The sequence below is a fragment of the Alexandromys fortis genome, unplaced genomic scaffold, assembly GCF_014885135.2.
Source record: "Alexandromys fortis isolate MF-2015 unplaced genomic scaffold, M_Fortis_MF-2015_v1.1 scaffold_81, whole genome shotgun sequence".
Classification (NCBI taxonomy): Eukaryota; Metazoa; Chordata; class Mammalia; order Rodentia; family Cricetidae; genus Alexandromys; species Alexandromys fortis.
Genome location: NW_026067960.1, coordinates 4,950,146 through 4,976,380, shown reverse-complemented (window position 1 = coordinate 4,976,380; position 26,235 = coordinate 4,950,146). Strand labels below are relative to the sequence as shown.

At 45.7% G+C, this 26,235-nt stretch overlaps 1 protein-coding gene across 7 annotated transcripts; it reads right to left on the bottom strand.

Annotated features, from left to right (window-relative positions):
* Nucleotides 1-121: 121 nt before the first annotated feature.
* On the bottom strand, nt 122-26,235 carry Stx16 (syntaxin 16). 7 transcript variants are annotated; one of them, XM_050152882.1, is made up of 9 exons: nt 25,343-26,231; nt 12,487-12,602; nt 12,277-12,384; nt 11,232-11,372; nt 10,287-10,452; nt 9,378-9,469; nt 8,883-9,026; nt 7,883-7,963; nt 122-6,078 (listed from the first exon to the last, which is right to left on the bottom strand). In XM_050152882.1, the coding sequence occupies exons 3-9, from the start codon at nt 12,367-12,369 to the stop codon at nt 5,974-5,976; spliced, it is 822 nt and encodes a 273-aa protein (XP_050008839.1). In that variant the 5' UTR covers nt 12,370-12,384; nt 12,487-12,602; nt 25,343-26,231; the 3' UTR covers nt 122-5,973. The 7 variants fall into 7 exon arrangements, with proteins under 7 accessions (XP_050008839.1, XP_050008840.1, XP_050008841.1 ...); XM_050152883.1 differs by having other exon boundaries at nt 25,292-25,403; XM_050152884.1 differs by lacking the exon at nt 25,343-26,231 and adding an exon at nt 17,868-25,215.

Below are 26,235 nucleotides of genomic sequence, written 5' to 3'. Positions count from 1 at the left end.
TCTCACGGTTTCCCGACATCTTCATGATACAGTGACACCTCCCACATCACCCACGAGAACTCTGAAAGGGCATTCTGAAGCCTTTCGCTCTGGGTGACAGGTACACACTCCACAAGGGCCATTTTAAAACCAGGATTTATTTGTTGCATTGAATTAATCTGCACATGAAACTGGACAGCACCAAATCTTCAAATGAGATGCGACTTCCCATCTCCCAGGACTCCCAGGGCTACAAAAGAGGGGGCATCCAGGTGCTGTGACCCACACACAATCTTTAGGGAGGATTCTGAAAGCTTGGGTCAGTTACCAGTTGGGGACTCAGGAGGTCTGGGTCCCTGCTCTGCTGGTTTGTCTGTACTATTGGCTGGGGGCTTGGACAGCTGGGAGCTGTGCAGACAGAAAACATAAGCCTCCATGAGGCAGAGATGAGGGCTGGAGCTCTGTGTAAATCTAATTATTAGCATGAACCGAAGGTACTGTCACTGTTCAACTCATCCGACCTTTTAAATGGATAACCAACCTTGAGGCTTAATTGGATTTTAAAAAAAAATCAATTTCTAGCCATCGCATAGTGTTGAAATGAAGTACCACATTCTCAGGCAATTGTAAAATCAGGTCTACCCGAGACTATTTTTTATTATTTACAACTTTAAAATGACATTATCCATCTCCGTGAGCATTCTATGCACACATATACCTTTTGTAAACAACTGCGAGCTCACATGTACAGCCACTGGGCCCGCCAGCACACAATCACTCTCTGTTCAGCAGCAGGCTGATTCGTCAGCCGCAATCTCTTCGCACCAATTACACAGAGCTCAACTGGGGATAATGGCTCACCACTGTCTGCGAGTCTCTCTTAGCTGCAGCCTGGCATCATCTCTGTAATAAGAAAAAACCCTGGAGGAAGCTTTTACCAAATCACATCTTGACCATTAAATCTTTCTTGAAGAAGGTCATTTAATTTTATGGAAAGAAATGAACAATTAAAACAGAGCGCTGGTCTAGAAATGAGGGGGCTGACAATTCCAGGTCTGAGCTACGTCAGCCTTGTGACCATGGCACATCCTGGTATGGGTCTCAGTTTCCCCATCTGGGAAAGGGGAAGGCACAGAGGTCTGATGCCCTGGGTCAGAACGTGAAGTTAAAAAAACAAGCATTTGATTCCCTCAGCACTTCCTGGGAGGAGATCAAATGATACAAACAGGGCCCTTGGCCTCTATCACATCTGTAAATGAGAAACAGTGATTACTAATGGTGGAATTTGGATGGTTAGCTTAAAGCAATTATAGAATTATAGTTGACAAACAGAAAATGCTAAACCCAGTGGTGTGCTTTACCGAAGCCTGATTTGAATGTGCATTATCAAATGGAGCCTTGTTTAAATAGCCCATTTTTGCCAGATTATGGGATGGAAAGTGGAGGACCACACAATTATCGCAGCATTCAGGACAGTCCAGAGAGCTCATTTGCACAATTGGACAAATGATTATTTTCTTTTGCCTCAATTGGCCAGATAATTGTGCACGAGTCTCTGCCATTTGGCTCTGTGGAAGGCCCCTTGATGTGGTAAGAAAACCCAACATTGCCGGGTTTAGCCTGTCTGAGGGTGGTATGGAGTTGGGGACAAGATGCACACAGCTGGCGTCCCTCAGTCTAATTCTGAGCCCCGGATAGGAAGCACTTCTACACAAGCTGTTGACATGTCCGCCGGTGCCCTCATTAGCTGTTCTGACACCCGTCAGCTTGCAGGGTCTGCTTTCCTTCAGTACAAAACAACTACGCGAAAACATCAGACACAAGGTGCAAGGTGCTGTGTGGGTGGTCGAGAGAATGCAGAGAAAAACCAGAGGTTTCAAAGGGCCAATAAACACAGAAATATACAACTGAGACCCACACATCAGGCTCTGAGCAGAGCTAAGCTCCCAAATACACATCAGATGGACCAGCGCTGCCTCCTTAGAAGAAATTACACCCTACTGTACAACCACAGATGCCGCTGGCCCTTTATCTACCTAATGGCAGCTCACCATGAAAAGGTTTCTTCACATAGTCCCCATGTGGCAGAGATAGAAGGGATCCTGACCATCAAAGCAAGGAGGCTCACAGTTGGCCTGCTCTGCCACGGCATTCACGTACATCTTTGGGCAGATGGGTGGGCTGCCTATGACCTCGCAATGGCAGACAGATAAGGAAGGCTGCTCTCATTTCACAGATGATGTTCACCACGATTAGCAGAGTGAATCCACATACATCCAGTCCTCTGACAGGCAAAATGAGACTCAAAGGGTCACACAGGCCAAATGCCCACCAACCCTGACCTAATGCCCAAGTTTCAGAGCAGTCTGTGTAACGGCGATGTCCACTGATAATTAGTGAACGGTATGTGCGCACTCCGGTGTGACCACTCGAAGCCCAGATCACCGAAGACCCCATTGCAAATGTAACTGTGCTCCCCTTCTAGAGCCACCACAGCCCTGCACTTGTCTGCCATAATCCCAACACGTGGGAGGTAAAGACAAGGTCACAAGTTCAAGGGCAACCTGGCTACATAGACCCTGTCTCAGAAAACACACCATCCCCATGCAGCTGCCAGCCTCTCCGTTTACAAGCCGTCCCACAGCAGGACGTAGAGACCGAGCATCACCACCATGGGACGATGGCTGTCCTTTGAGAGTGAGTGACTTCTGGGCTCGCTAATGGTTGATGAGAAGGAAGGGACCACACAACAGAGTGCAGGACACCATCTGTGGCTCAGCAAGCTCTCTGGGGAGCACTCAAGACTGACCACCTGTCTGACAGGACTCACTGGCAGTGAGAGTCACCCAACTCTGGCCCTCCATCATGTCTGTCTCCCAGGTACACATGCAAATGAGCATCAACATTCTGCTCTGGCCTTGGAAGAAGACCTGGACATTCCTAGCAGACATTGTTCCTTAAGTTTGTCATTCCATTCTGGAGGAAGGCATTTGTCAACGCATGGTCCTAGAGCCTGCACGTGCAAACCACTTTGGGCACACTCCGAGGACTGCCAAACATGCTCACATAAAGTGTGTTTTCATAAAGAAAAATAATTATGTCTTTTATGTGGTTTCCCTTTTTGTATATTGGATAGCAAATTGATTGGTCCCTCTGCAGGCCTCCGTTAGATAGACAAACTGACTTTTAAACAGAGGCAGAGGCCTCGGGCATGAAATAAATAGCCACGGACCCAGAGACCCCAGGGGCCAGGCCCCTGCTAACACAGACACATGGGGACAGAGTGTGACCATCATTAACATTAATATAGGAATGTGGGATGCTCTTCAGTCTGCAAGATCGCTTTATTGTACAAAGTTTCCAGTAACAGTAAATTAGTCAGGACAAAAAAAAGTCATTTTGGATAGAAGCGCTTCACTAATTGCTTTATTTAAGCACACAAGGAAAAAAGTCTTATCTGGCCAATTAGGTTGGAGGGTTTTATTACCTTTAAGAAGCCATTAGCTGGGATGAAACACTGCAAGCACTTGTGTCAAAACAAATAAATAATGCTCTCTCAATTAGCAGAGAAAGCGGTACATCCGTTAAATTAGACACACACTGCTTCACACAGTGGCCCAGCTAGCACCCCAACCCCCTTCCCGGCCCCAAAAGACAGAGAGCAGTTTTAGGCGAGTCTTAGGAAAGATCAGGGGCCCCAAAGGCCCAGCACTTGTCCCCTTCCTTCCCGCCACTCTACAGGAGTCACCGAGGACCATGGAAGAAGGTAGTATCCAGGGCTTGGGCTTCTTCCCCAGGGCACTTCCCAGGCACAGGGAGAGATGTGATTGTCACCTCCACAGCCAGACTGAAGGGCAGGACGAGCCCACAGAGAGTGGCTGTCGGCAGATAGACGAGTCCTCTTCAGCTCAGTTACCCTGAGGTCCCTACCAGCACCCTGGCACTAAGCCCTCGTGTCCTCACACGTTTCTCATCTTCCCCCAATGGAAAAGTGCAATGGGGAGGGACCCCAAAGAGCTAGCACACACGGCTGTGGATCTAGCTACAAGCCAGGCCTGTCCATGCCCCCCAAGGATGGCCATCAGGGTAGCTGGGCCCATATCAGAACCATACTGTCTTCAAGCACAAGGGGACAGCCCCTCTTCCCACAGGTCCTTAGGACAATTTCTAACCAGACCTGTTAGGTTACCCAGAAGGGTCCCCCCACCAAAACAAAACAAAAAAAAACCTACTTAGGAAAATAAATATAAATAAATGGTGATCCTTTTTTAAAAGGTCACTTTTCTTCAAGGCTTTCATAATTACTCGGCGTGGCCTCCACAGATTGCTTAAAGCAGGTCCCTTAATTTGACCAGTCCATCCAGGAGCAGTTTGTCTAACCTCAGAAATCAGGAAAAGAGGCCTGTAGGACCCCCCTTTCCCAATCCTAAAATGATGGAGTAGGTGCTAACTCCCCTTCCAGCCCTCCCTACTAATATCGTCAAGGGGTCTGGTAAACCTTTGGACCCCAGTGTCCCACAGCCTGAGCAGGGAGGCTGAGCTCAGGGTAGCTCTGCACGAGCTGGAGTTCTGAACTCCCCCTGCAGTGAATCTGTAAATACACACATTTGTCTACACACACACTCAACAGGACCATATTCTTAAATAACGTAAGAGAAGCAGAGACAATTTTAAAAGCTATCGAAAATGACACAAAGACCACTAAAAGTATAGCAGCATCAATGAAGATGGCAAGTCAGACACACACCCTCATCTTCAGACTCCAACACTGCCCACATCACTCCAGTCCTGCCAAGCACCCAAGCACCAGAGTTAACCGGTAGATAAACAGAAGTAAACAGAACCTTACTCTAGTGATCTGATATGCATGTGGTACACACGTAGGCACATACACATACACACACAGCAAGTACACACAGAGGGCTTCCTTAGTTGAGGCTCTCACTGTCCTCAGGAATACCTGCTTTCTGGGCATTGTTAAGTGGCAATGGAAGAGTCGATAAATCAAATCATGGGTAGAATATTTTACTTTGAAATGGAGTGATGTTTGGCTAATAATTTGAGATCCACTAATCCTAAATGGAGTGGCCCATCTAAAACGGCCTCTGTGTAATTTACAGCTCACTAAGTGGAGTCAGGTTTGGACAGGTGATTACGTAGCTAGAATGTAAGTGATAGACTGAGGAAGAATGGCTGGGGACACATGGCTCAATCTAGTTCGTGATACCGTCAAGTTTTCTTGTAATGTGAGGTCAGTTCAAATGACCAACTCTCTGATTCAGGAGGTTTTGCTTAGTAACCCCTCTTGGTTTACAGCAGAAAATGTAGTGCAAAATTCTGAATGAGGAATACGCTATTTACAATTGATTTAAACGCATGAAGCTGGTTTAACTGGCCCGTCTAAATGTGTTAATTAACATCAATGATGGTTTCTTATTTTTCACACTTTGTTACTCTGATCGTTAACAGTGATGGAAAAGCTAAATTAAGTTAATGGGGAATGGATTATAAATTCTTGAAGGACGTCTTGGTTTGTTTTCAGCTGGGAAGATGAAGAGGCAGTTTGCCTCTACTCATAAATTTTTGGTACCAAACTTCTTAAAAACCAGATGGCTAAAAAAAAAAATTTCTGAAAAATTATTGAACATGCTGCTCAGACGTGAGCGCTAGCAATAAGCACATGCACACCACACTGGAGCCTCAGCAAGGCCTGCAAACCTGCGTTCCCTCACTTTCTAGTAAGTGTTTAGATCACAGCTGGCCACAGGGCCAGTCTCTTCAGCAACAGCCTCAGGTCCTTAAACCCTGGACAGAGATGGAAACCCACAGCCATGCCTGCACTCCAGTCCACCAAGAGAGGGCATCCACAGGAAGGCCCGCAGCCCGCTGTTGGGCCAGTGGGCTGTGCTCTGTAGGCAGTACAGTGAAGTGGTGCCAGCCAAGCCCTCCTACCCCAGGAACCCATGCAGTAGCACGCTCCAGAACTTGGCGCCACTAGCGAGACTTTACGCCGATGAGGACCACGGTGAGGACTACGATGATGACAACCAGGATCAAGATCACAAGCATCTTCCGGTTCTTCTTTTGGTACTGCTCTGCCTACAAAAGAGGAGGGAAGGCATCATTTCCCCATAGACCTCACACCAGCCTGGGCCCTGCAGGGTGGCCCTCCCTCAGTGTGAATGAACATTCAGATCTGCTGTGAGGACAGAAGCCAAGAAAACCAAGCTCAGCTCGGCCTGCTTCTTCCTACTCTGGCTTCTCAGGAAGGTCCCCACTCCCAGGACGAATGGACACTATCTTTCTTCCCTGGACAGGAAAGGGTGACCAGGAAGCACGGAACCAGTAGCCCCAAGAGGCCCTGTCGCTACTTCCTCTGAATTTGGAAAGAGAATACCTCATCATCTGAGGAAGAAATGGTGAATGTGCCCATTTCTGTTGGTTTAAGAGACACCTGAGGACCAATCCCATCCTTACCCATGACTGATGGCACACGGACGAGCTCCCAAAGCCCCACCTGCAACCTCCCCCTCTATGCAGTGCCCAAAGTCAATGCCCACTGCACCCCTCTCTCCTACAGAAGCATTGGGGTCACTGCCTCCTGTACTCCTCTCCCCCATCAATGTGTCCTTCACATGGCTGATGACTGACACAGATCCCCACAGAAGGAGAGCATGCTCAAAGACTGATGAGACTGTAGCTTAGCATCCTTAGGGAATCTACCACTCACCCAGAGAAGTTCCTCCTCACCTAGAAACAGCACAGGAGACTACCTTGAAACTGGCCAATGGGAGCACCTCCCAAGTCTCAGCTCCCTCCCCTCAGTGTGGGCTGAGGACAGGCCCATTCCTCAGAGCAACCCCAAGAACCAAGGAGCCAATGCAGACCACACACTGGGAAAACTCTAATACTCCAGACTAAAAGAAAAGTCACAGCTTCTGTCAGACCCAGTCTCCCATGGAGAAGACGCCCCTCCCCCTGGGTCTGCATCACAGCACAAAGCATATTCCCTAGGAAACTCCAGGGTTGACAGGTAACCTAGCAGCACCTCAAACCCACTATGGAGTGAGAATCTCAGGGAGCTCCTGCTTGTGAGACAAGGCTGATGCCTCCATTACTCCAAACACCCACTAAGCAAGACCTGTCCCTAGCCTGGGAGGTGCAGCACAGGGCTTCTGATCAGACCCTGCAACCTGGAGCCACGATGAGACAGGGTGCTTTCCACTTTCAGAAGAACATGACTTGGGGCGATGCTCACCACATGGTCAGAGGCCCAGTGGGCATCAGGGACAAGTGATCTGTTAGGAGAGCCGGCTGCATTCCCCTCACAAGAGGCCCGTACCCAACCGCACACATGACCTTGGTGTTCATGAGTCCATTTCTCATAACTGACTGTAGGATTTTTAAAATGATTTTCACCCAATTCTTAAAAAGAAATTTAACAAACACGCAAACCCCACAATAGAGCTCCCTTGACAGCAAGAGCACAGCCCACCCTACGTCTACAAACTTCCCTGGAGGTGACACAGGAAGGGGTAATTAGATTTCTTTCCTTGTTGAGAGTCTTTCACCAGTAAGTTGTCAGAGGTGAACCCCAACAACCAATAGGTTACCAGCAACAAGCAGATGGCTTCTCAGCCCACACCAAGAGAGGCCAATCAACTGACTTCTCTAACAAAACTTGGAAAGATGGGAAGCAGGAAGGAAGACTCCAGGCCCACAGGACCCCTGCTTGTCTGGCCTCTTGATGAGGCCTGCCCAACAACCAAGCTGCAGCATGACATCAGCTCCCATCTCTACCCCGTTGTGTGCTGGGCTGAGCATCTGCGACAGAAGAGATCTTCCTAGGAATCCCCAGGATTTGATAACAGTTCCTAAGACCCAGCATAGAGAACTTTGGTACCTTGTGAAGCTGTTTCAAGCCATCTTCAGTCTTGACACAGGACTGTTCAACATTATAGTCAATTCTGTCAAGGACTGTACCCTGAGTAATAAGAGACAGTAGAGACGGTCAGTTACAGCTAGGGAGACTAAACTTCAAGCCCTGAGACATGCATGTGTCACAGACCTCAGGACTCACTCCTGAGTAGTGCCAGGCACTCTGTAGAGAGTGCTGTGTCAGCTTCAGCAAGAACCACATAGATTTCTGTTTTTGATGCAGCTCCTATAGAAATACCACCTTCAGATGTACTAGGGCTTAGAGACCTGTTTCAGAGAAATGGGCTCTTGGAAGCAAAGGGCCATGGGTTTCCACTCTTGCTGCTCAGATACTGGGGCCTGGTGGATGGAGACTACCAGCTAGGTTCTCCCCCATAGCCAGGCTGCTCCAATCACCATCTGAAATGACAGCGTGGATCTCAAGGACAGATTATTAAACAGTCTCTTGGTTCTGAGAGGAAGCATGAAAAAAAGATGGCAATTCACAGGGAAACACAGCAGTTAACCAGCCGGCTCTGATAGGGCCTCAAATGCTCTACTCTGTAGTTGGTTTCAGGGGACCAGGACCCAAACAAATCCCTGCTGGCAAGATAATAAAACGCCCTAATCAGATTGTAACAATGAACAACGATTTAATTCTACTTAAAAGCTGGTGGTTCCAACAGCCATTACACAACAATCTGCACTGTCAGAAGGGAATCTTGTACAATGGCAGAATTAGGCTAGGCTTGGTCAGAGTCCACCGAGCCTCCAAAGGATGCATGCATATGAATATCTTTGGGGCAAAGCAGAAAAGCATTAGAATTTCTATTCATTTTTTCTTCTAGATTAAAAAAAATGGCATTTTCACAGGGAATGACAAAAGCCCACAGTACCCGAAAACAGAGTCCCCCAAACACATGCAGTGTGAGGAACACACGTTTGAATGTTTTCCCAACTGGAGTGAAAGGACAAAGGACACACACCTGCTCCACAATCATGGCTCCCAAGTCCCTGAAGATCTCACTGAGGTCGGCAATGGACTGCACGATCTGACGGATCTCCCGCTCCCTCTCCACCACCATCAGTGTGTTCTGCTCTACCAGGACCAGCTGCTCATCCGTGAAACCCTGTCCACACAAGAGTCTCCCTGCTAGGAAAGCTGTGGCAAGCCAGTTCAGACAACATTTACGGAAAACAAATTCTGAAAATGTTTTATAAAGCATTTGGCAACAGGTAAGTTACTTCCTTGACAGGACAGACAGCACAGTGTGTAGCCACATGGAGCCTGAGGACGGGTCTGTGTCCCTGTCCCGGGGTGTGGGAAGCACACTCTAGGCCTCCCTGTGACAACTGGGAAGAAAACTCAGCATGGCTATTCTTGCCTGTGGTAGACAAGACAGCAGCACTCCCTACCCCTAGACTGCACAGGAGCAAGGAACTTAGGAAAAGAGGGGGCAGATGCGGGTTTCATCACAGACCTGACCATACAGGACAGCATCGTCTCCGTCATCCACCAGTGGCACTGACGTGTCGAAGAAATGCTGGGACCGCTCCTCTCGGTTCTTCATGCCTACCAGACAGGAGCCCACTTTACTTGGATGCATATGACTACTGCTCCACCATTAAAGAGTAAAAGCCAGCAGCAAGGGGAGGCCCCCAAACAGGTCTGAAGAAGCCCACCTCCAGGGGGCCCTTGTGTTAAAGCACTGCAACAGCATGCAAGTGTTCGGGGTACTTGGGCAGCCACTCTCTAAATGCCCGACTCACTGGATGCCAAGACAGACAGTATACAACCATCTGAGACTCTCTAAGCAAAACAGAAATAGTTATTCTAACTGATCTTATAACACACTAACACAAAGCCAATATTCTCACCTGGAAGATCTTTAGTAAGCGCTGTGGTCAGATTCTGAGGGGAGGGGTCAAAATCAAAACAGATGTGTAGGCTGTGGAGGGGCAGGGTCTCTGGAGTAAGCGGGGTTTTACCCACTACAATGACAATACAGAAAAACCCAGCAACAGGGTGTTTACACCCTACTTTCAAGCTCCAGGGCTATGTAGATGTCCCTGTGAGGAGGAACTGGCTCTTACACGTGTGTCCTCAGAACTCCAAAGCTCACCATCACACCGCAACAAGTGTTTCTCCCTAAATATGCTGTGGCTTTCCAAGTCTGCAGACAGCCAGGGCCGGCTGGCTGGGCACGAACTGTCTCTAGCACCGCACCAGGAGCCAGGCCTTTCCTCCTCAGCAGGGGTCTCCCAGGGCAGCAGCTTCCTCTGCTGAAAAGCTGTCAATGTACCTGACTAGCTGTTAACAATGACAGGCAAGAGCTGGACAGAGAACAGCCCTACTCAAGAGTCCCTCAACCAGGGCCGGCAGCACTCACGTTTCAGGTAGCCGGACTGTGCATGCCGGAAGCTGGTGGACAGCTCCTGCAGGGCCTGTGCCAAGGAGGCCACCACGTTCCGCAGCAGCCGCTCCTCCTGCTCGGAGCAGGCCCTTCTCGCCTGGCTGGGCAGGGCCTGCACAGCACGCTGGCACCTATGAAAGAGCTGAGAGAATAGCTCTGGCTTACATCAAGAGGCCTCTCCTCGCCAAGGCCTCTGCCAGGAGGCACCTTGCTCTGCAGACTGATATGAAGGGTTGGGTAAGGTAGGTAGGTAGGTGTGTGTGTGTGTGTGTGTGTGTGTGTGTGTGTGTGTGTGTAGGGCTGGCTAGAGGTTTTATGTACACACACTGTAGACTGTTTATACGATGTTTATGGTGAGCCCCAATCTGCTCACTCCACGCCCTGTCACTCACTGTATACCCGACCATTCCTTCACTTCCTACAGGAGGAGCACAAGGCAGGGACCAGTGTGGTTTCTATGCCCACAGGGGAGGGCAGAGTCAGAGACTGAGGGAGAAATCGTCTTGGTGACTTGGCTTCAGAGCAGGCTGCAGACATTTGGATGTCTACTCTCAGAGTAAGAAGGCGAATTAAACACAGAGTCACACCACCTAAAGGTTAAACAGTGTTTCCAATAAAATCCCCAGGATGTCTTCTTACAGAGCTGTGCTTTAGCATAAAATTGCAAGTCCTGGTGTGAGACAGCAATTACACACTCTAACATCAAATGATCAAATGCATTACTATGCTGCATCGAGTTTTACATTCTCAAACACAGTGGGATCTACCAACAACCGAAAAATAGTGCCCAGACCTCCAAGAAAACCACGCACATGCTGGCAACTCATAGTCCCTGTGAGGGCTTCCAGCAGGAATATAAAACCCCAGGACATCACCTGCTGGGTTTATAATAGGGGTCTGTGGCGCTGGAGGTGCCCTCACCTGTGTGATCTCTTGGGTGGTTATCTCGATGGCATGCTCTTCCTCGCTGCTGTCATCCAAGGTGGGCCTATTCAGATGCTTGTCGTGAAGGCTGGCTAACTCCTTCATCTTCTGTTTTATGCGGCCAACATCATACTGTACCTAAACAAGCGAAGTCACAAGAATCCCGCTCATGTCTAGCAGATAGCCTGCATTCAAGATAATGAACTGCACCAGACTGAGTTCAGCTGAATTTGATGGCTTACTGACACACAAATAAGTTTTTAAATTCAAGTTGCAAAAAAAAAAAAAAAAAAAAAAAAAAAAAAAGAAAGAAAGAAAGAAAGAAAGAAAGAAAGAAAGAAAAAAGAAAAAAAAAAGCTGAGAAGAAGCTGGGTGGTTAAGGGCACTTGTTGTTATGGTAGAAGACTGGGTTCAGTCCAGCACCTACATGCTGGTTTACAGTTATCTGTGCAACTGCAGTGCCAGGGGCTCCGATGTCCTTCTATTATCTCCACAGGTGCACACCTGGTACACACATACATGCAGGCAAAAACACTATCACCTATAAAATAAAATTAGCCAGATGGGGCAGTGTTGCATGCCTTTAATCCCAGTACTCAGGAGGGAAAAGAAAGCAAATCTCTGAATTCAGGGCCAACGTGGTCTACAGAGTAAGTTCTAGGACAGCCAGGGCTATACAGAGAAACCCTGCCTCAAAAAATCAAGGTTAGTAAATTAAATAAATAAATAAATACATACATACATCTAAAACAAACTAGCAGACAATTTCCTTATTCCATGATTTTTCATTTCTTTCTATAAATCAAGTAGTTGCTGCTAATGTTAAGCCCACACCATCTAGACAGACAGACAGACAGACAGACACACTCTTACTCTATTGTGTGGTATATCAATGAATAAATTCAACATGTGAGCGTGTCTGAGGATACAACTATATCTGGAGCCAAACTGAACCATTCGGTAGACACTTGAAGCCATGTCACTACCCAGACTTAACAAGCAAACAAGCAAACAGAATACCTGGAGCTATCCTTTCACTTACTTCATCTACTCCGTCCACCCATTGGGGAGGTGACCGCTTTGTCACACCAATCGCTGCTTCTGGATCTAGGCTGATGCCTGACACCAGTGCCATGCGGTCATCAGCCAGCTACAAAGAATGACGAACATTGAGAGACGGTCAGAGGTCAGTGAGGACATGGATCCCCTACTGTCCCTGAAAGGGTGTGGAAAGGCTGGGGAAATGACGTGCCTGTGTTACAAGCTTGCCTCTGTCACACTAGGGTCTCAACTCCACTCCTATCTTTTCTTGCACCAGTTCTTAACTTCCTTGGACATTCTTGTGGACACGCCTTTGACTTGATTTGGCTACAGAAATGTAATGAAAACATCAGAAACCCAGCTCCATACGGAAAGCGCTCTTGAACAAGCTCTAAAGCCAGGGCAGCAGGAGCGAGCGGGAGTGTGCTGGGTGAGACAGCAACGGGTCTGCTGCTGAAATCAGGCGGGTCCGTGACCTCAGTCACAAGAGCACAAGCCCCACGCTAACATGTGTCCAAGAGCTGCTCAAAGGGTTAACTAGACTGTGTGGACCACAGCCATCCTCCAGTCTCAGCAGCACCATCGGCACACAACCATTGCTTTGCTTCAGCTGCATGTCCACTGGCAGTACTTACCTCACTTTGAAATGACAGATAGCTTTTGTTGTTTAAATTTGAAATTCCAGCAAGTGGGAGGGAAATCACAGGCTGGCCTGGTTATTTATTTATTTTGCCTGGGGCAATGAATGGATCTGAAAGGATCTAGAGGTCCTGCAAAGCACAGAATTTTTAAATACTAATTCAAAAGACCCAAATGATAACCAAAGGACAGTGGCCAAGAGGCACCGTCCACTCTGCGAGCTTTCTGGGCACACTGAGGCACTGGATGAGCAACGCCCACCACCCTCCTTCCTTGCAATCACATGTGTTTGTTTTTCAAGCATTTGTCAAATTCATATTTGCTTACCTAACAATTCCCAAAAATGAAGGGAAAACTAATACACACACACACAACCTTAAAATCTCTCCAAGGAATAAGCCTATGATCCCTAAGTACCAGCTCACACTCCAACTGTCATCTTCAGCACTGCACACACTTCTAGTAGCCTGGCCTCCACCTGCCCCAGCATCCAACAAGGGCCATGATGACAGAAATGGACCCAAGGCCTGGGGATTTTGACCACTGTCCACGTCACCACAGCAGGCCCAAGTTCCATCTGTACCTGAGCTAATGGTGTGCCCTTCAAACATGTGCCGCTGACCGCAGGTCCTGGTGGCAGTCCTCAGCCACCTTAAGCCTTCACTAATTTATTATTTTAATCCTCACAAAAACTAGGTGAGCTGAGGACCATTATTTCAATCATAAACACAGAATTGAAACTCAGAAAAGTTAAACAGCCTGCCTTAAGGCACCATGCTACTGTGACAGACTAAAACATGGCCAGCTGGTTCCAGAATCCCCACCCGGCCCCACAAGCTCACTCTTAGCAACCCATGCAATACAACTGCAGTTGACTAAGCAAACCAGCCAGCACAAAGGGCTGCTACACTTAAGACAGCAAAGGAGGGCCAGGGCTTGGGCTCTTCTTGTGGCATCTACACAGGGACTGGAGGGGCACTCAAGTACCAGTCTGACCAGGCTAGTCTTGCTAACCACCGTGGAAACATTTCCACTCCACAGCCACCAAGAACATCCTTGATTGGCCTGCTGTGTGTGTGTGTATGTCTGTGTCTGTGTGTATGTCTGTGTGTGTGTTTAGCAGATCCTGACAGCTTCACTCCACAAGGGGTGGACCCTAAGCTCAATTCCAGAACATCACACAAAGCACAACTTGAAATTGCCACAGCATCTACTATTGAGCCATAGAGCTCATGTCCGGTCTGCATTGTCCCCGTGTGTGTCACAATACAGATAGTATCAACAAAACAGGCTGCACTGTTTTCACTGTTTACAAATGCATGTTAAACTGGAAGATGCAGAGAGATGGCATCTTTAAATTCACCTGGACTCTCACTAGCATCATCTGAAATAAGGTCACAGACCACATCTGAACATCCAGCTGAAGCGGACCGCACTGCTTTAAGCAGCTCTTTCATGAAGTGTCCCCATCCAGCGTACATCAAGACTGAAGTCAGAACATCTCTTGTGAGTCCTAGGGAAGCTGACAAACTAGGAGACCTCAGGAGGAATGGGTGCCGGTCTGCACAGCAGCTGTACCAGGACTTGGGCTTGCATGTGGCCAATTATCTGTCCCTGATAGAGTCTGTGGCCATAGCTCATCGTAGCAGAAAGCCTGTCCTACAGAGAAGAAACATTCCATGTCTCTTATCGGTACAGGTCTGTAATGCATATCAGTGTGTACTGCGGAAAAAGAACATGTGTTCTGTGAGGGGAAAACAACTGAAGATAATGTCAACCATGTGAAATGGGAACAAACAGGAACATGAAAATAAATAAGCTCCGTTCAACTTCCCCGACACCCTCCCCTTCCCACTGTGCTGGGTGCTGAGCTGAGCAGCCGGTGCTCCCCGGGCTGCGGTCCTTCCCACAGACTTCAACAGCCATGCTTCTCCACATCTATCCCAAAACTCAACATGAGCAGGGCATTTATTAAATAAACTTGTATTTCTGAAGTTAAAAAAATAAAAATCTTTTTTTTTTTGAGACAGGATTTCTTTGTAGCTTTGGAGCCCTTTCTATATATTTTTAAACAGGAAAAAAAATGCTTTACAAGCTGCACATTCGAGGACTAAGGATTTAAGAGTTCTTCTGTCTCTGACTTGGGGTTGTCCTCCAAGAACCACAGAGGACCTGGTCCTACCTCAGAGCCCGGATCCTGAGCCCGTGGCAGTGCTTGCAGCAATCCAGCACTGGCCTCCACTGCAAACAAGTTCCTGACCTAGGCAAGAAACACATGCACACCCTGTCCTAGAGATCCTGCTGCTCCGAATCACAGCCTTCCACGCTTACAACACCCTGTCGCATGTGTATACTAGCACCATGAGATCAAGGAACAGTAGAACAAGCGCAGCTCTCCCCAGAAGCCGGCTGCATGAGCACTCAACACTCAAGAGTCCAGAAGGGATGCTACAAACCACAGTGTAGCAACTCTTGCAATGGACCTGTGTATCTTGAAGGTCGAGCACAAGGACAGACAACATGGTCTAAGAAATCGCCAGGCTCGAGGAGGAGCAAGTGGACAGAAGAATCTTGAAGTCACAACCAAATTATCTTATTCTGAGATTAAAAAATAATGCTTTCTTCTCATTATGAAATTACTGAAAACACTTTCTGAACAGCCAGAACAGAGAACACAAAACTTGGGAATCTCATGCACTGTCTTGACAGTCTTGCTAACTCGCTGACTCTCCTCCCCGGGAATTTCATGCACTGTCTTCATAGTCTTGCTAACTCACTGATATTATGCAATATACACAAGCTAGGAAACAAAGAGGAGCAGCCGCGCCTGCCCACCACCATGGCACTGAGCATGCTTGCAGACTTGACTTCTGCAACCGAAGAGCAATCCTTCCCTAGGGCTTACTCCTACCTTCAGTGGATGTTGAAACCCTTCCTGCTAAAGACCACAAGGGCTAGCTAGTAGGCCTAGGTAGTTTGGGATCCTGACATTTATACCTTATAATTTTTAATAACTCCTATTTTCTGGAAGATTATCTATTCAAGGCAGAAAATGCAAAGACCAGTCACAGAAGACAGAGGAGGGAATGGATACTGTACTGGACAACACTGTGGATAGAGAATGGCCTCCTTCTTGGCCAAAACTCTACTGCTTATTTCCTGAGCAGAAAGGAAGCAGTGTCTCCAGGGTCCTTAGTCTAAGGAAGAGAGTGGTTAACATGTATGCTTGCAGGGCTACCTGTAGAGAGGGCAGGGGCTCTCAGATCCATGGCTTCATGCCAGGACACCCAAGTGGCAGATGTTTACCACTCCCAGAAGACACGACCTTAAAGCCTGCTCTCCCTCAGTAAAGGGAGCCTCTGGACACCTTCCCTAGCTCCATCCCCAGCTCCATCCCCAGCTCTATCCCCAGCTCCCGCTCAGCACCTGGCACTTCACAGTAATGAACACACAATTATAATTAGCTGAATGAGTCAACAGTAAATGGGTGGAATGAATGGATGAGGTAAATAAAGTATGTTGTGCATAATTCTGGAAGCTACACTTCATGAAAAACATAATGGCGCTGGGGAAGGGAGGGAAGTGAAGCGTGCAGAGCCAAGAGTACAAGTACAAGGCCGCTCAGCGCACCGCACTTCCGCCAGGGTCCTGTGCACAGATGCTAAGCACAAGAAATACAAACAGGGATCAGATGTAGTGACACATCTGTGACCCAGTACCTGGAGACCAGCCTAGGCTACATGCTGGTCAAGACCCCCAAAGAAACACACGAGGGTCTGCAAGCTCCTCACACACGTGGCTTATCTCTAGAAGCTGTCCTATAGGAGGGGCTAGAGCAAGCTTCTCGTGTTAGAACCTCTTACCAACCCTCCCACAACCTTACCCCTTTCCTCAGCTGCAACCCGCTCAGCAAGGAACTACATCCTGCTAATGGAGTCCCATCTACCTTTTCCTAACATGCAAATATGGAAAAAAAGAAAAAGAAACAGGAGTCTATCACCATTGTACCCTGTGTCCTTGCTAGCTGACCAAAGGTCAGGATGCTTATGCCCCTAGTCCCCACAGGTAGATCCTCCTGAAGTCATGAGGACTAGAGAGCCCCCGAGGCAGGGTGCTTGAGTGGTGTAGTGTGCTGGTATCATCGACCATGAGTTTAGGCTCTCCCAATATAAGGCTAGAGCAGAACCCAGATGCTGGCACCTGCAGGTTACAAAAGGAAGTGATCCTGACCCCTGAACTGCCTTTCTGTAGAACCTTCATATTCAAACAAGTCAACCTGCCTTCAGAAAAGCCGGCACAACCCCTTCATCACTGAGACAGAAAGGGCCATTAATGTGGTCGGTAGGAGTGTCCATCCTGTCTCCTGGCCCTGTTAGCAGGGCTACTGAAACCAAATGATATGGATGCATACTCTCCTGGCTTTCCCGGCGAGATGCTAACAAGAAACCAAGAGGTCAAGCAGGTGCTGTCAGGAAGGGCAGAAGTGGTCTCTGCAGCAGCAGCCAAAACACACAGCACTCCTTACTTCATTGGGAGCATGAGAGACCAGCCAGATGGCAGCAGCACTCATGGCTCCTCCCCACCTACTTGAAGCTTCTGTCAGATGGCCTGTCCCCCTTTGCTCCACCTCAACCACTATATCCCCTGTATATCCCAGGTCATCACCTATAAGCAGGAAGCTTGTTTCCCAGTCAAGCAACTCTCCCCTGTGGCTGCTTCCAAACTGAGAACTTTCCCAAACAGTAGACATGGTTCCTAAGCATCCTTCTCAGTCACCATTTCACAGGGTGTGAACACAGGCGAAGTATGAAATCAATACATTCCATACAGTAATTCAAATCAACTCTACATGTATGCCATGGCTAGTGTCATGTATGTGACCAAAGACTGCAGGGAAACAGTATTTTATAAACTAAAATCACCCAACATACAAAAATACTCAAAGCACAGTACCTCATCCAGCTCCTGTAGTTGTGGTGTTGCCGTCGGGCCGTCCGGGCAGGAAAAGCAGAAAGGCATGGGCAGACAGACACACAAGGCCATCAGGTGAGGAGACAGTATCAACCTAACCAAGTGACTACACAACCCAACACTTCAAAGGCTGCCCTGGAGTCTTCCCGCTTAGGAACAGCTACACCAATGTGTGTTTTTAGTTACTGCAGTTCTTTTGGTAAAGGAGGTAGTAATCTATAAATAGTTGTGAAAATTAAAACACATTGTAAACAAGCAAAACATACTTGCTTTGTTTTACTAAAATACAGAGGTAATCTTTTTTTCATAAAGATCAATTATCACTTGCAATATCACCTCTAAATTTCCTCAGAAAGATAAAATAAAAGCTAAAGTATAACGTTACCATGTCATATAAATGCATAGTTTAACATGACAATCAGCTCAGCAAATGCAATGGAATTAAAATATAAACAACCCGCAAAACTGTTGACCAATGGCTGCATTCAAATCATAGTGCAGCCAATCAAACCCCATGGCCACGGCTTTATCCCCGGTGATGGAGACACAAATGGACAGAGAAAGAAACACTCCTGCATGTGCTGTGATTGGGCACAGCTATGTGGATGGCTACAGGGTACTGTAAGCTAAGGAGACAAAGCAGACAGGAAAAAGACCCAGCTTCACCAGTATGGGAAGGAGGCAATGGACACTCAAGGGTTAAATTTCAGTTGAAAATTTAAGCTTCTTGTTTAGACCAATGTGAAAGGCTATCTTCTAAGAGACAGTTACTAATGACAGGTAATCTAAACAACAAGGTCCTTTTTCCCTACAGTATCGATCATGGAAATAATTAGTGGTGAATTTCAATAATCAAGTGTTGATTTTTTTATGCTTAGTAGTAAATTAAAATAATAAATAACATAATTTTCTTATTTAAAAATTAATAGTACAAATGAAGCTTGATTATTGATACCAAAATGCTATCACATAATGCTAGCAAAAAAAAAAAACAAAAAAAATCAAAATAACAACAACAAAATCCACACATGAAGTAATCACATAATCCCTCTGCACAGAAATCCGTGAGAGCATCTTGGAGCTGAGAGCCTTGCACTTTGCTGGTGCACACAGGCTGCTATGGTAGAGGCTCAAGGAGAACAAGCCATGGAAATACCTCGTCTCAGTTTGCTTTAAAAAAAAATGTATTTTTAAAAAAAGCAAAGCAGATCCATAAACACAGCACAGACATCTTTTATCAATATCCCAGATGCATGACATCTTCTGCTGTGGGGCTTGAGCCTAGACCCCTTTGAGTCATCCCGGGCCTTCCTAGAGGGAAGCGGCACCGTGAGACACAGTCTAAGCCATCTCGCACCTGAGCCAGTGCCGCTGGGTTATTAGCTGGCCGCACACATCCTCTTCTATTCACTCCTACAATTACTAGGCGCTAAGAGGTGAAATTACAACCATGAGATTCTAGGATTAAAAGCAACACTTACAAACACTCAGAACTACGCTTTAAAATATCCCAGCCAGAAGACGAGGATGGGGGCAGCTCAGGTGCACCAACCCTTCCCACCCCACCATCCAGCCTCGCTGTTGCTATTAATCGTTCCTGGAATGTTTGCACATCAGGACTGAACTCAGAATACCACCTTTTCAAAGACCACCCTCATTCTACTTCTTAAAAATAGACAGTTTCCAAAACTCCTGCCCCAAAAGTCCCAGGAAATTTGGTCATTTAGACCTGAGTTAAAACACAAGAATCACAATCAGGAAAGACCATAATACAGTCCATCACCACCTTCTAAAACCTTTGTATCATCTAAACCACGGCTTGTGACCTGCCCATGGCAAGCAATCAAGCAAGCATTGAAAAATTCCAAGTAGCATTTGGAATTTATAGTCTAAAGAACTTCCTACAGAGAAGTGAGAAGAGGAAGCCCATCCGTGTTTGTTCAGGGGTCTGGACAAGCTGAGCCGAGTGAGCTGGAAGCACAGGTCTGTGCTATACTCATGTTTACTTTCTTCCTGCTGCTGCAAAAATAAAAGTATGCTTCACTTTCATCCAACAAAGCACCCTCGTTCGCAAGTCAGTCTCCCAGCTCAAATGGAACCTTTACATGCAGAAAAGCAAATATATCTAAAGAGAAATATACAATGATTTCATATTTGGAGCCTACAGACAAAGACATGATTCTCCAGCAGACTGAGGCCCTACGATGAGCAAGCTAAAACTGACCGTGGATGGCTGCAAAAAGAAGTAAAAAAACCAGGCTAGCAAGAGAAAACAAAACAAAAAAACCATGTAGTTAAACAAGTAAGTCCTTCCATACCCACTGTGGCCCACAATCCCACACTCGCGGGATGGGTGACGGGGTCAGTTCCTCTACCCATCATCACTCTGCTCATCTGAACCATGAGCACCAACTTCATCCAGGACAACAAAGGTCACACATGGAAAAGGCTCAGCCTCACCAGGCACACAGTAAGCACACGTAAATCTTCACTAATATCACAGTCAAGACTGAGTAAGGACCTCAGGTTCCTAAAACCACAGTTAATCCTTAGGTTCTCGCCCCCCCCCAAAAAGCACACATTTTATCAAAAATAATGGGCTAGTTTCAAACTAATCTAGGAGCAATTAACGTTGGCGTTCATGTATAGTCGTGCACGCTTTTACAGCAGAGTATAGGTCAGTGGTCAGCACTAGCCAAGCAATCCCACCCTGGTTCAGATTCATCTCAAGAGCCGAGAAAACAAGAGCAACACGGCACCTTAACCAACTCAGCTTCCCCCTTTCAGTCATTCCCAGATTTCATTTTTTAATTATTATTTAACTTTATAAATCCTCACAGGTTCCTGAAGCCAGCTGCTCGCAATTGCCTGTACGAGGCACTGACTTCAACCCTGGGCTTGGCAGACAAGATGTCAAAAAGTTACTTTTGTACAGTATTGGGCTACTCTAAAGTATTTTTCTTCCGTAGCCTTGAGCTGACAGCCAACACTGTTGTTGACTATAGATTTCTCCTTTTCAATTTAAAGGTAAGGTTGTGTGCTTTGGTCAGGAGAAACAAATATTAAAACAGAACGGCAGAAACACTGTTGAATTGATGGGGCCACCGGAGATCACTTCACTCAAAATCCTCAATTTAGCAAGGAGACTAAAGATGTCCAAAAAGATTACATCCACAGCAGAGCAGGGCTCAGACTGAATTCCCAGACTTCCATCCATCACTCTGCCTTTATCACACGCTGCCGAGGGATATTGTGATGGATGCTCCAGACCTAAGGCAGGACCCAGCTCCTGAAAAGTACCAACAAGTGCCTCTGGCTTGGACACAAAAATCAAACCCCATTCTGTTTTTAACAAAATTAACCTTACTAATATGAACACAAAAATATAAATGAGTAGAATTTCGTATAGTTGTTGTGCTGAGCTTTAAAAAGAATACAGAAAAATCAGTCCTCATTCACAGCGAAGGAACTTAAACTATGCGTCTAACCCGGGACAGCTGAGTTTAAAAAAAAAAAAAAACCCTCCAGGGAACACGGCAATGGTGGGGTCCACATACAGGAAGAATCAGTGTCCTAAGCCACAAACACCAGGGGACAGACCCTAGAGTGGGAGGCAAATTGCTGGCACCGATAAAGGAAAAGACAATTCAGAAGTAAAAGATGACAGCTGCCAGAATGCCGATCCATCACAGAAGAGTCTAGCAAGAAAACATGAGGGTTCCATAAAAAGGGACATTGCACCAAAGGCCTTTACGTCCAGTCTGGTCCTCGGGGAGGATTTTGTTGGGTTATTTTGCTGCTTGCAAGTTCTCCTTAAACCCCTCCTTATTCATCACACATTTTCCCGTACCTAGCCGTAAATCTCTATGCATACACAGCCTCCTGCTGCAACCATCACCAACAAATCTGTCCTTTTCTCTTCAAACCACTATTTAAAAGTATGGGCTACTGTTTTAAATGTTAAGGCTTCCACCGTGGTTTGTTTTGAGGTGTATAAGATACGCATATCCACATACTACTTTGTAATCCATTTCTGTAGTTTTGTCCTCAATAGGGATGTGAAAGCTCAATATTAAATTTTTATATAAATAAAATCTTTCATTTTAGATATTTATTTTTAATTACATATGAGACAACAAACACTAAAATCAGTATCTACAGTTTCCCCTTCTAATTAGAAATTTAAAATTCCAGGTAATGATTTTTTAAAATCAAATTCTCAGGTTTAGCTACTTCCCTTTTAATTATATAAGTTTAAATATGTATTTACATATTGTCTCTTTTGTCTCATTTGATTAAGACAAATACATACTTTTAAAGTTTTTATTTATAATTTCTCCAAGCTACAAACTATATTGAGAAAAATGCAAAGCAGTAAAATGTCCTGGCATGCATAAGTATCACTAGATTCAACAATTAAAAATGTTTAAAATATCCTGGCATGTATCAGCATCACTAGATTCAACAATTAAAAATGTTTTGCTTTTCTGCTTCCTCTATTTTTGAGAGCAGAATATATAAAATAAGTTCCATTTCAATATTAAATATTTTCATGGCTATCTAATAAAATTAGCAAATTTAATTATAATTATTTGGATAATCTAATATCATCTAATACTTGTCCATATTCAATGCTGACTGATAAGGTTTTAATTTACCAGATAGTTTTGAAATTGAAAGTCAAAATGTGGTTTTCAAATTTTTCTGAGCCAAAAGCACCGTGTGAACGATGCAGGAGTTTCTAAAAATTGTCTTAAACATATCTTTTTCTTCAATAATGCTTTCTTGATTTCCAGAAGTTATAAAAAAAGTAGAAATTACAATTTCTACTGTTAATATCTTGACATTCTTGATTATTTTAGGTGCAGCAATAATCTGTGGAAAAAAAACTTATAAACAAACTGAAAATATAACATTTCATTCTAAACACAGATATTTACAGCATGCATTTGCCTTCTTAATGAACACAATTAAAATATAGAGCTGTGAATGTGTTTTTGCCTTTTAAATTCTAACTTAGGCAAACTATTTTTGTTGGACTGCAACAATCTGTTTTTTTTTTTTTTTTTGAGTAGTCCGAACTGATCGTACAGGTATTTCCACGGACTTGACTCCTCGTAGCCATCTCAGGAAAATGCCGGAAGCACCGGCTAATAAAAGCATTCAGTATTTTCAATAGCATGACATATGAAAATATTGTTAATGTTCTTAACTTCAACATGAATTTTAGTTGCATTCATAAATCATTTTCAAAATGCTGTCCGAATTTGCTAAATGGATCTGCATAATTCTTGACATCATCTGCTTTTCCAAACCATATACTACAGCTAAGCACTTTAAATTATTTTACTCCCCACATATTTAGGTAGGCAAACAGATACATATTCAAATAGTCTTGCTTAGAAAAACATTTAAAAAGCAGCTGGACTCAGCACCGTAGTTTAGAAGAGCTGCCTGTTGGAGACATGGTGTTTTTAAACTCTCTGAATTAATGTTTTTTTTTTTTTTAAATCACGCTACCCAAAGGTTCAAGATGCTTTGAACATACAGAATCAAATTTAAAATATCAAACAATATCTTCTTCATCATAGGATGCTTTGAACATACAGAATTAAATTTAAAAAACCAAACAATATCTTCTTCATCAATTAAAATTGAGACCCTAGAAGCGTTAGTATGGGTTTAGCTCTGGGTTGTTTTTTTTCTCCCCCTTCCCCGTGAGGTAGCATAAAATCAAGTCATAAAGAACAGACGACTCTTATTTAACATAACTGAGAAGACCCACCAGTGCTATTCATCCCGTCTCCACTCACTATTTCTCGGTTTAATTTGTGAAGATTCTTTTTCAAAAGCCGTGTTAGAATGAACATGCTAAGATTTTTTTCCTACTTATTTCTATATAATATTATTTCTTTCAGCCTTTAAATGTAAAAACCCTTCAAATATAAATGCAAAGAAAAGCCCCCATACACTTGGAGCTAGTTATCTATGCCTTATGACCAAAGTTTACATCTGAAACCTTAATCGTTAAAACTGCTCACACGGCTTCAAATCCCTTTTCTGTGAATAATATGGCCAAACATAATTTCCACGGTGACTTAAAAAAAGGGACAACTGTCTTGGCAACACAATGACAATCATGACACAGAGCTTAATTTTTCATTAGCACTTCGATAAATGATAAAAGAAAAGATGAAAAGGCAATGCGGCATCTAAAAGGTAGGAAAGGTGCAAAGGTGCAGGGTTTCCCAAACTGTATTTCAAATACAACCTCCTAAGGTCTTGGGGAGACTGTTCATGCCCCTATGTTCTAAGGCTGCTTCCATTCAAACCTTCCCTTTTCAATTAAAGGTATTACAAAGCCAACAATATTCGTCTGGTTGGACCATTCAGACCTGCCCCTATCTGAGAGGGCAGTAGACAGAGGCTCAGGAAGTCAAAGCTTCCATCAAAAACAAACCAAATACAGCAATCTTTCTGGAACATTGCTTTGAAAAAGAACAACAACAACAACAACAACAACAACAAAACCCACTACTGCTAGACCAAGTGAAGTTCCGGTCAATAAAATCAAAAGCCATGTGCTATTTTGGGGGGTTAATTTTCACATCCACATCATGTTTTTTTTTAAAAAAAAAAAAAAGTTCGAATGGAGGGGAAAGCTTAATTTCCTGTGTGGGAAATGGAAAACGAAGCGCATAGCACCCTGCAGTCTCACCAACATGAGCCCCAGGAAAAACAGTAAAGCAATTACTCGTGGGTGCACAGGCTACACCGAGGACTGGGGCCATTTGAAGAAAAATGGTGGGAAAAGAAAATGAACACACACACAAACACACACACACACCCTCCCAACCCTCCCCCCCACCACACACACCCCACACAAAACTCCTTCCTGGGTGGGGGTGGGGGAGAGTTCTCTCTGCAAGGATTTGAGTCAGCTAACCAACCACCTGACCCAAAGAACCAAAGTGAAGCCATTGCAAGAGGGCGGGGAAGGGGAGCACTCCAAACAAAACAAAACAAAACAAAAAGATGGTTGGAGAAAGGCCTAGATTCCAAGTCCTCGTGGCTAAAACATATGTAAATTGAAGCTGCCTGTCGTGCTGTGACAGCAAGGTAGCTGGGAGAGGAAGACTAGGAGGACCAGGGAAGTGAGAAGGGTAAAGTAAGGCAGAGAGGGCTTGATACTGCAGTGCCCATTGGGGGTTGTAGGTGCCCCATGACCCCTGGCCAAGGAACCCTTCCACTTAAGTATCCTAATCGCCGTCGTCTTGTTCTTTTTTTTTTCTTTCTTTCTTTTTTTTTTTTTTTCCTTTTTAAACAGAGAGACAGACAGAGACAGACAGACAGGCAGAGCCGCAGTGCACACACTGTGTGTCTGGAGAGGCCGCCAGGAGACTCACCGCAGCAATGCTACGTGAATGCAGAGGGCTGGAGGTGGTGTGACTACTCACTTGCTCGGCTAACAGCTGCCGGTTTTGGATGGAATTATTCCGCAACAACAAGAAAGCGTCGGTTAAACGCCTGGTGGCCATGTCTCACCCTTTGTGAACCCCCTTCCAGGGTCCCCCACCCCCTTATAATCTTGATTTTTTTTTTTCACTTTCTTTCTTAGTCTGGTCTAGCTGGTCCACCCTTGCACAGAAACCTCTCTTTACAAGGCCTTAGGCTAAAAAAAAAAAAAATAACAAAAACAAACAAAAAAAACGGCGCAATTTTGCGCTCCGCCAAAGCGCAAAGACCCCTCCCCAAATAATCACCTAGGCTTTCCAATTGTCTGGCTCCCCCTACCAAAGGCTTGGCTCAGATCTCTAAGCACTAGAATCCCCCCAATCCTAGCGTCGAAATCTAACGTCCTGCAGACCCCTCCCCAATCCAGGCGTGGATCTACAAGCGTCTAACCCACCAATCAGGAGAGGGAATGGGAAAGACCCCTACCCACTCATTTCCTAGGACCGCCCCCAAAAGGTTTTGGCCTCCTAACCCTAACTTAGCGTTTGGGTGTTTGGCATGTGGCTCTAACACGGAGATTTGGGTAACTCTCCTCACAAAAGGCCTGCTCCAAACACGAAAAGGGCCTGAGCCCAGAACAAGGGAGTGTCTGCAGCTCCCTTCCTCTTCGACTGCGCCTTCTAGGGCTTAGAGTGACCTGACCCCTTTCTTTCTCGGGTGGCCTGGTCCTCCACTGCCAGCAGGCTGCAGGCCTCCACTAGGACCTCACGGCCTGCCCCCCCGGCCTCTCACTCCTTCTTCGGCACCCTCCATCCCGGGATAAGGCTGCAGCCCTGCCCCCAACGCCGTTTCCGTGCAGTGGTCCCGGCTCTGACGGTCCCCCAGCCTCTTCCTG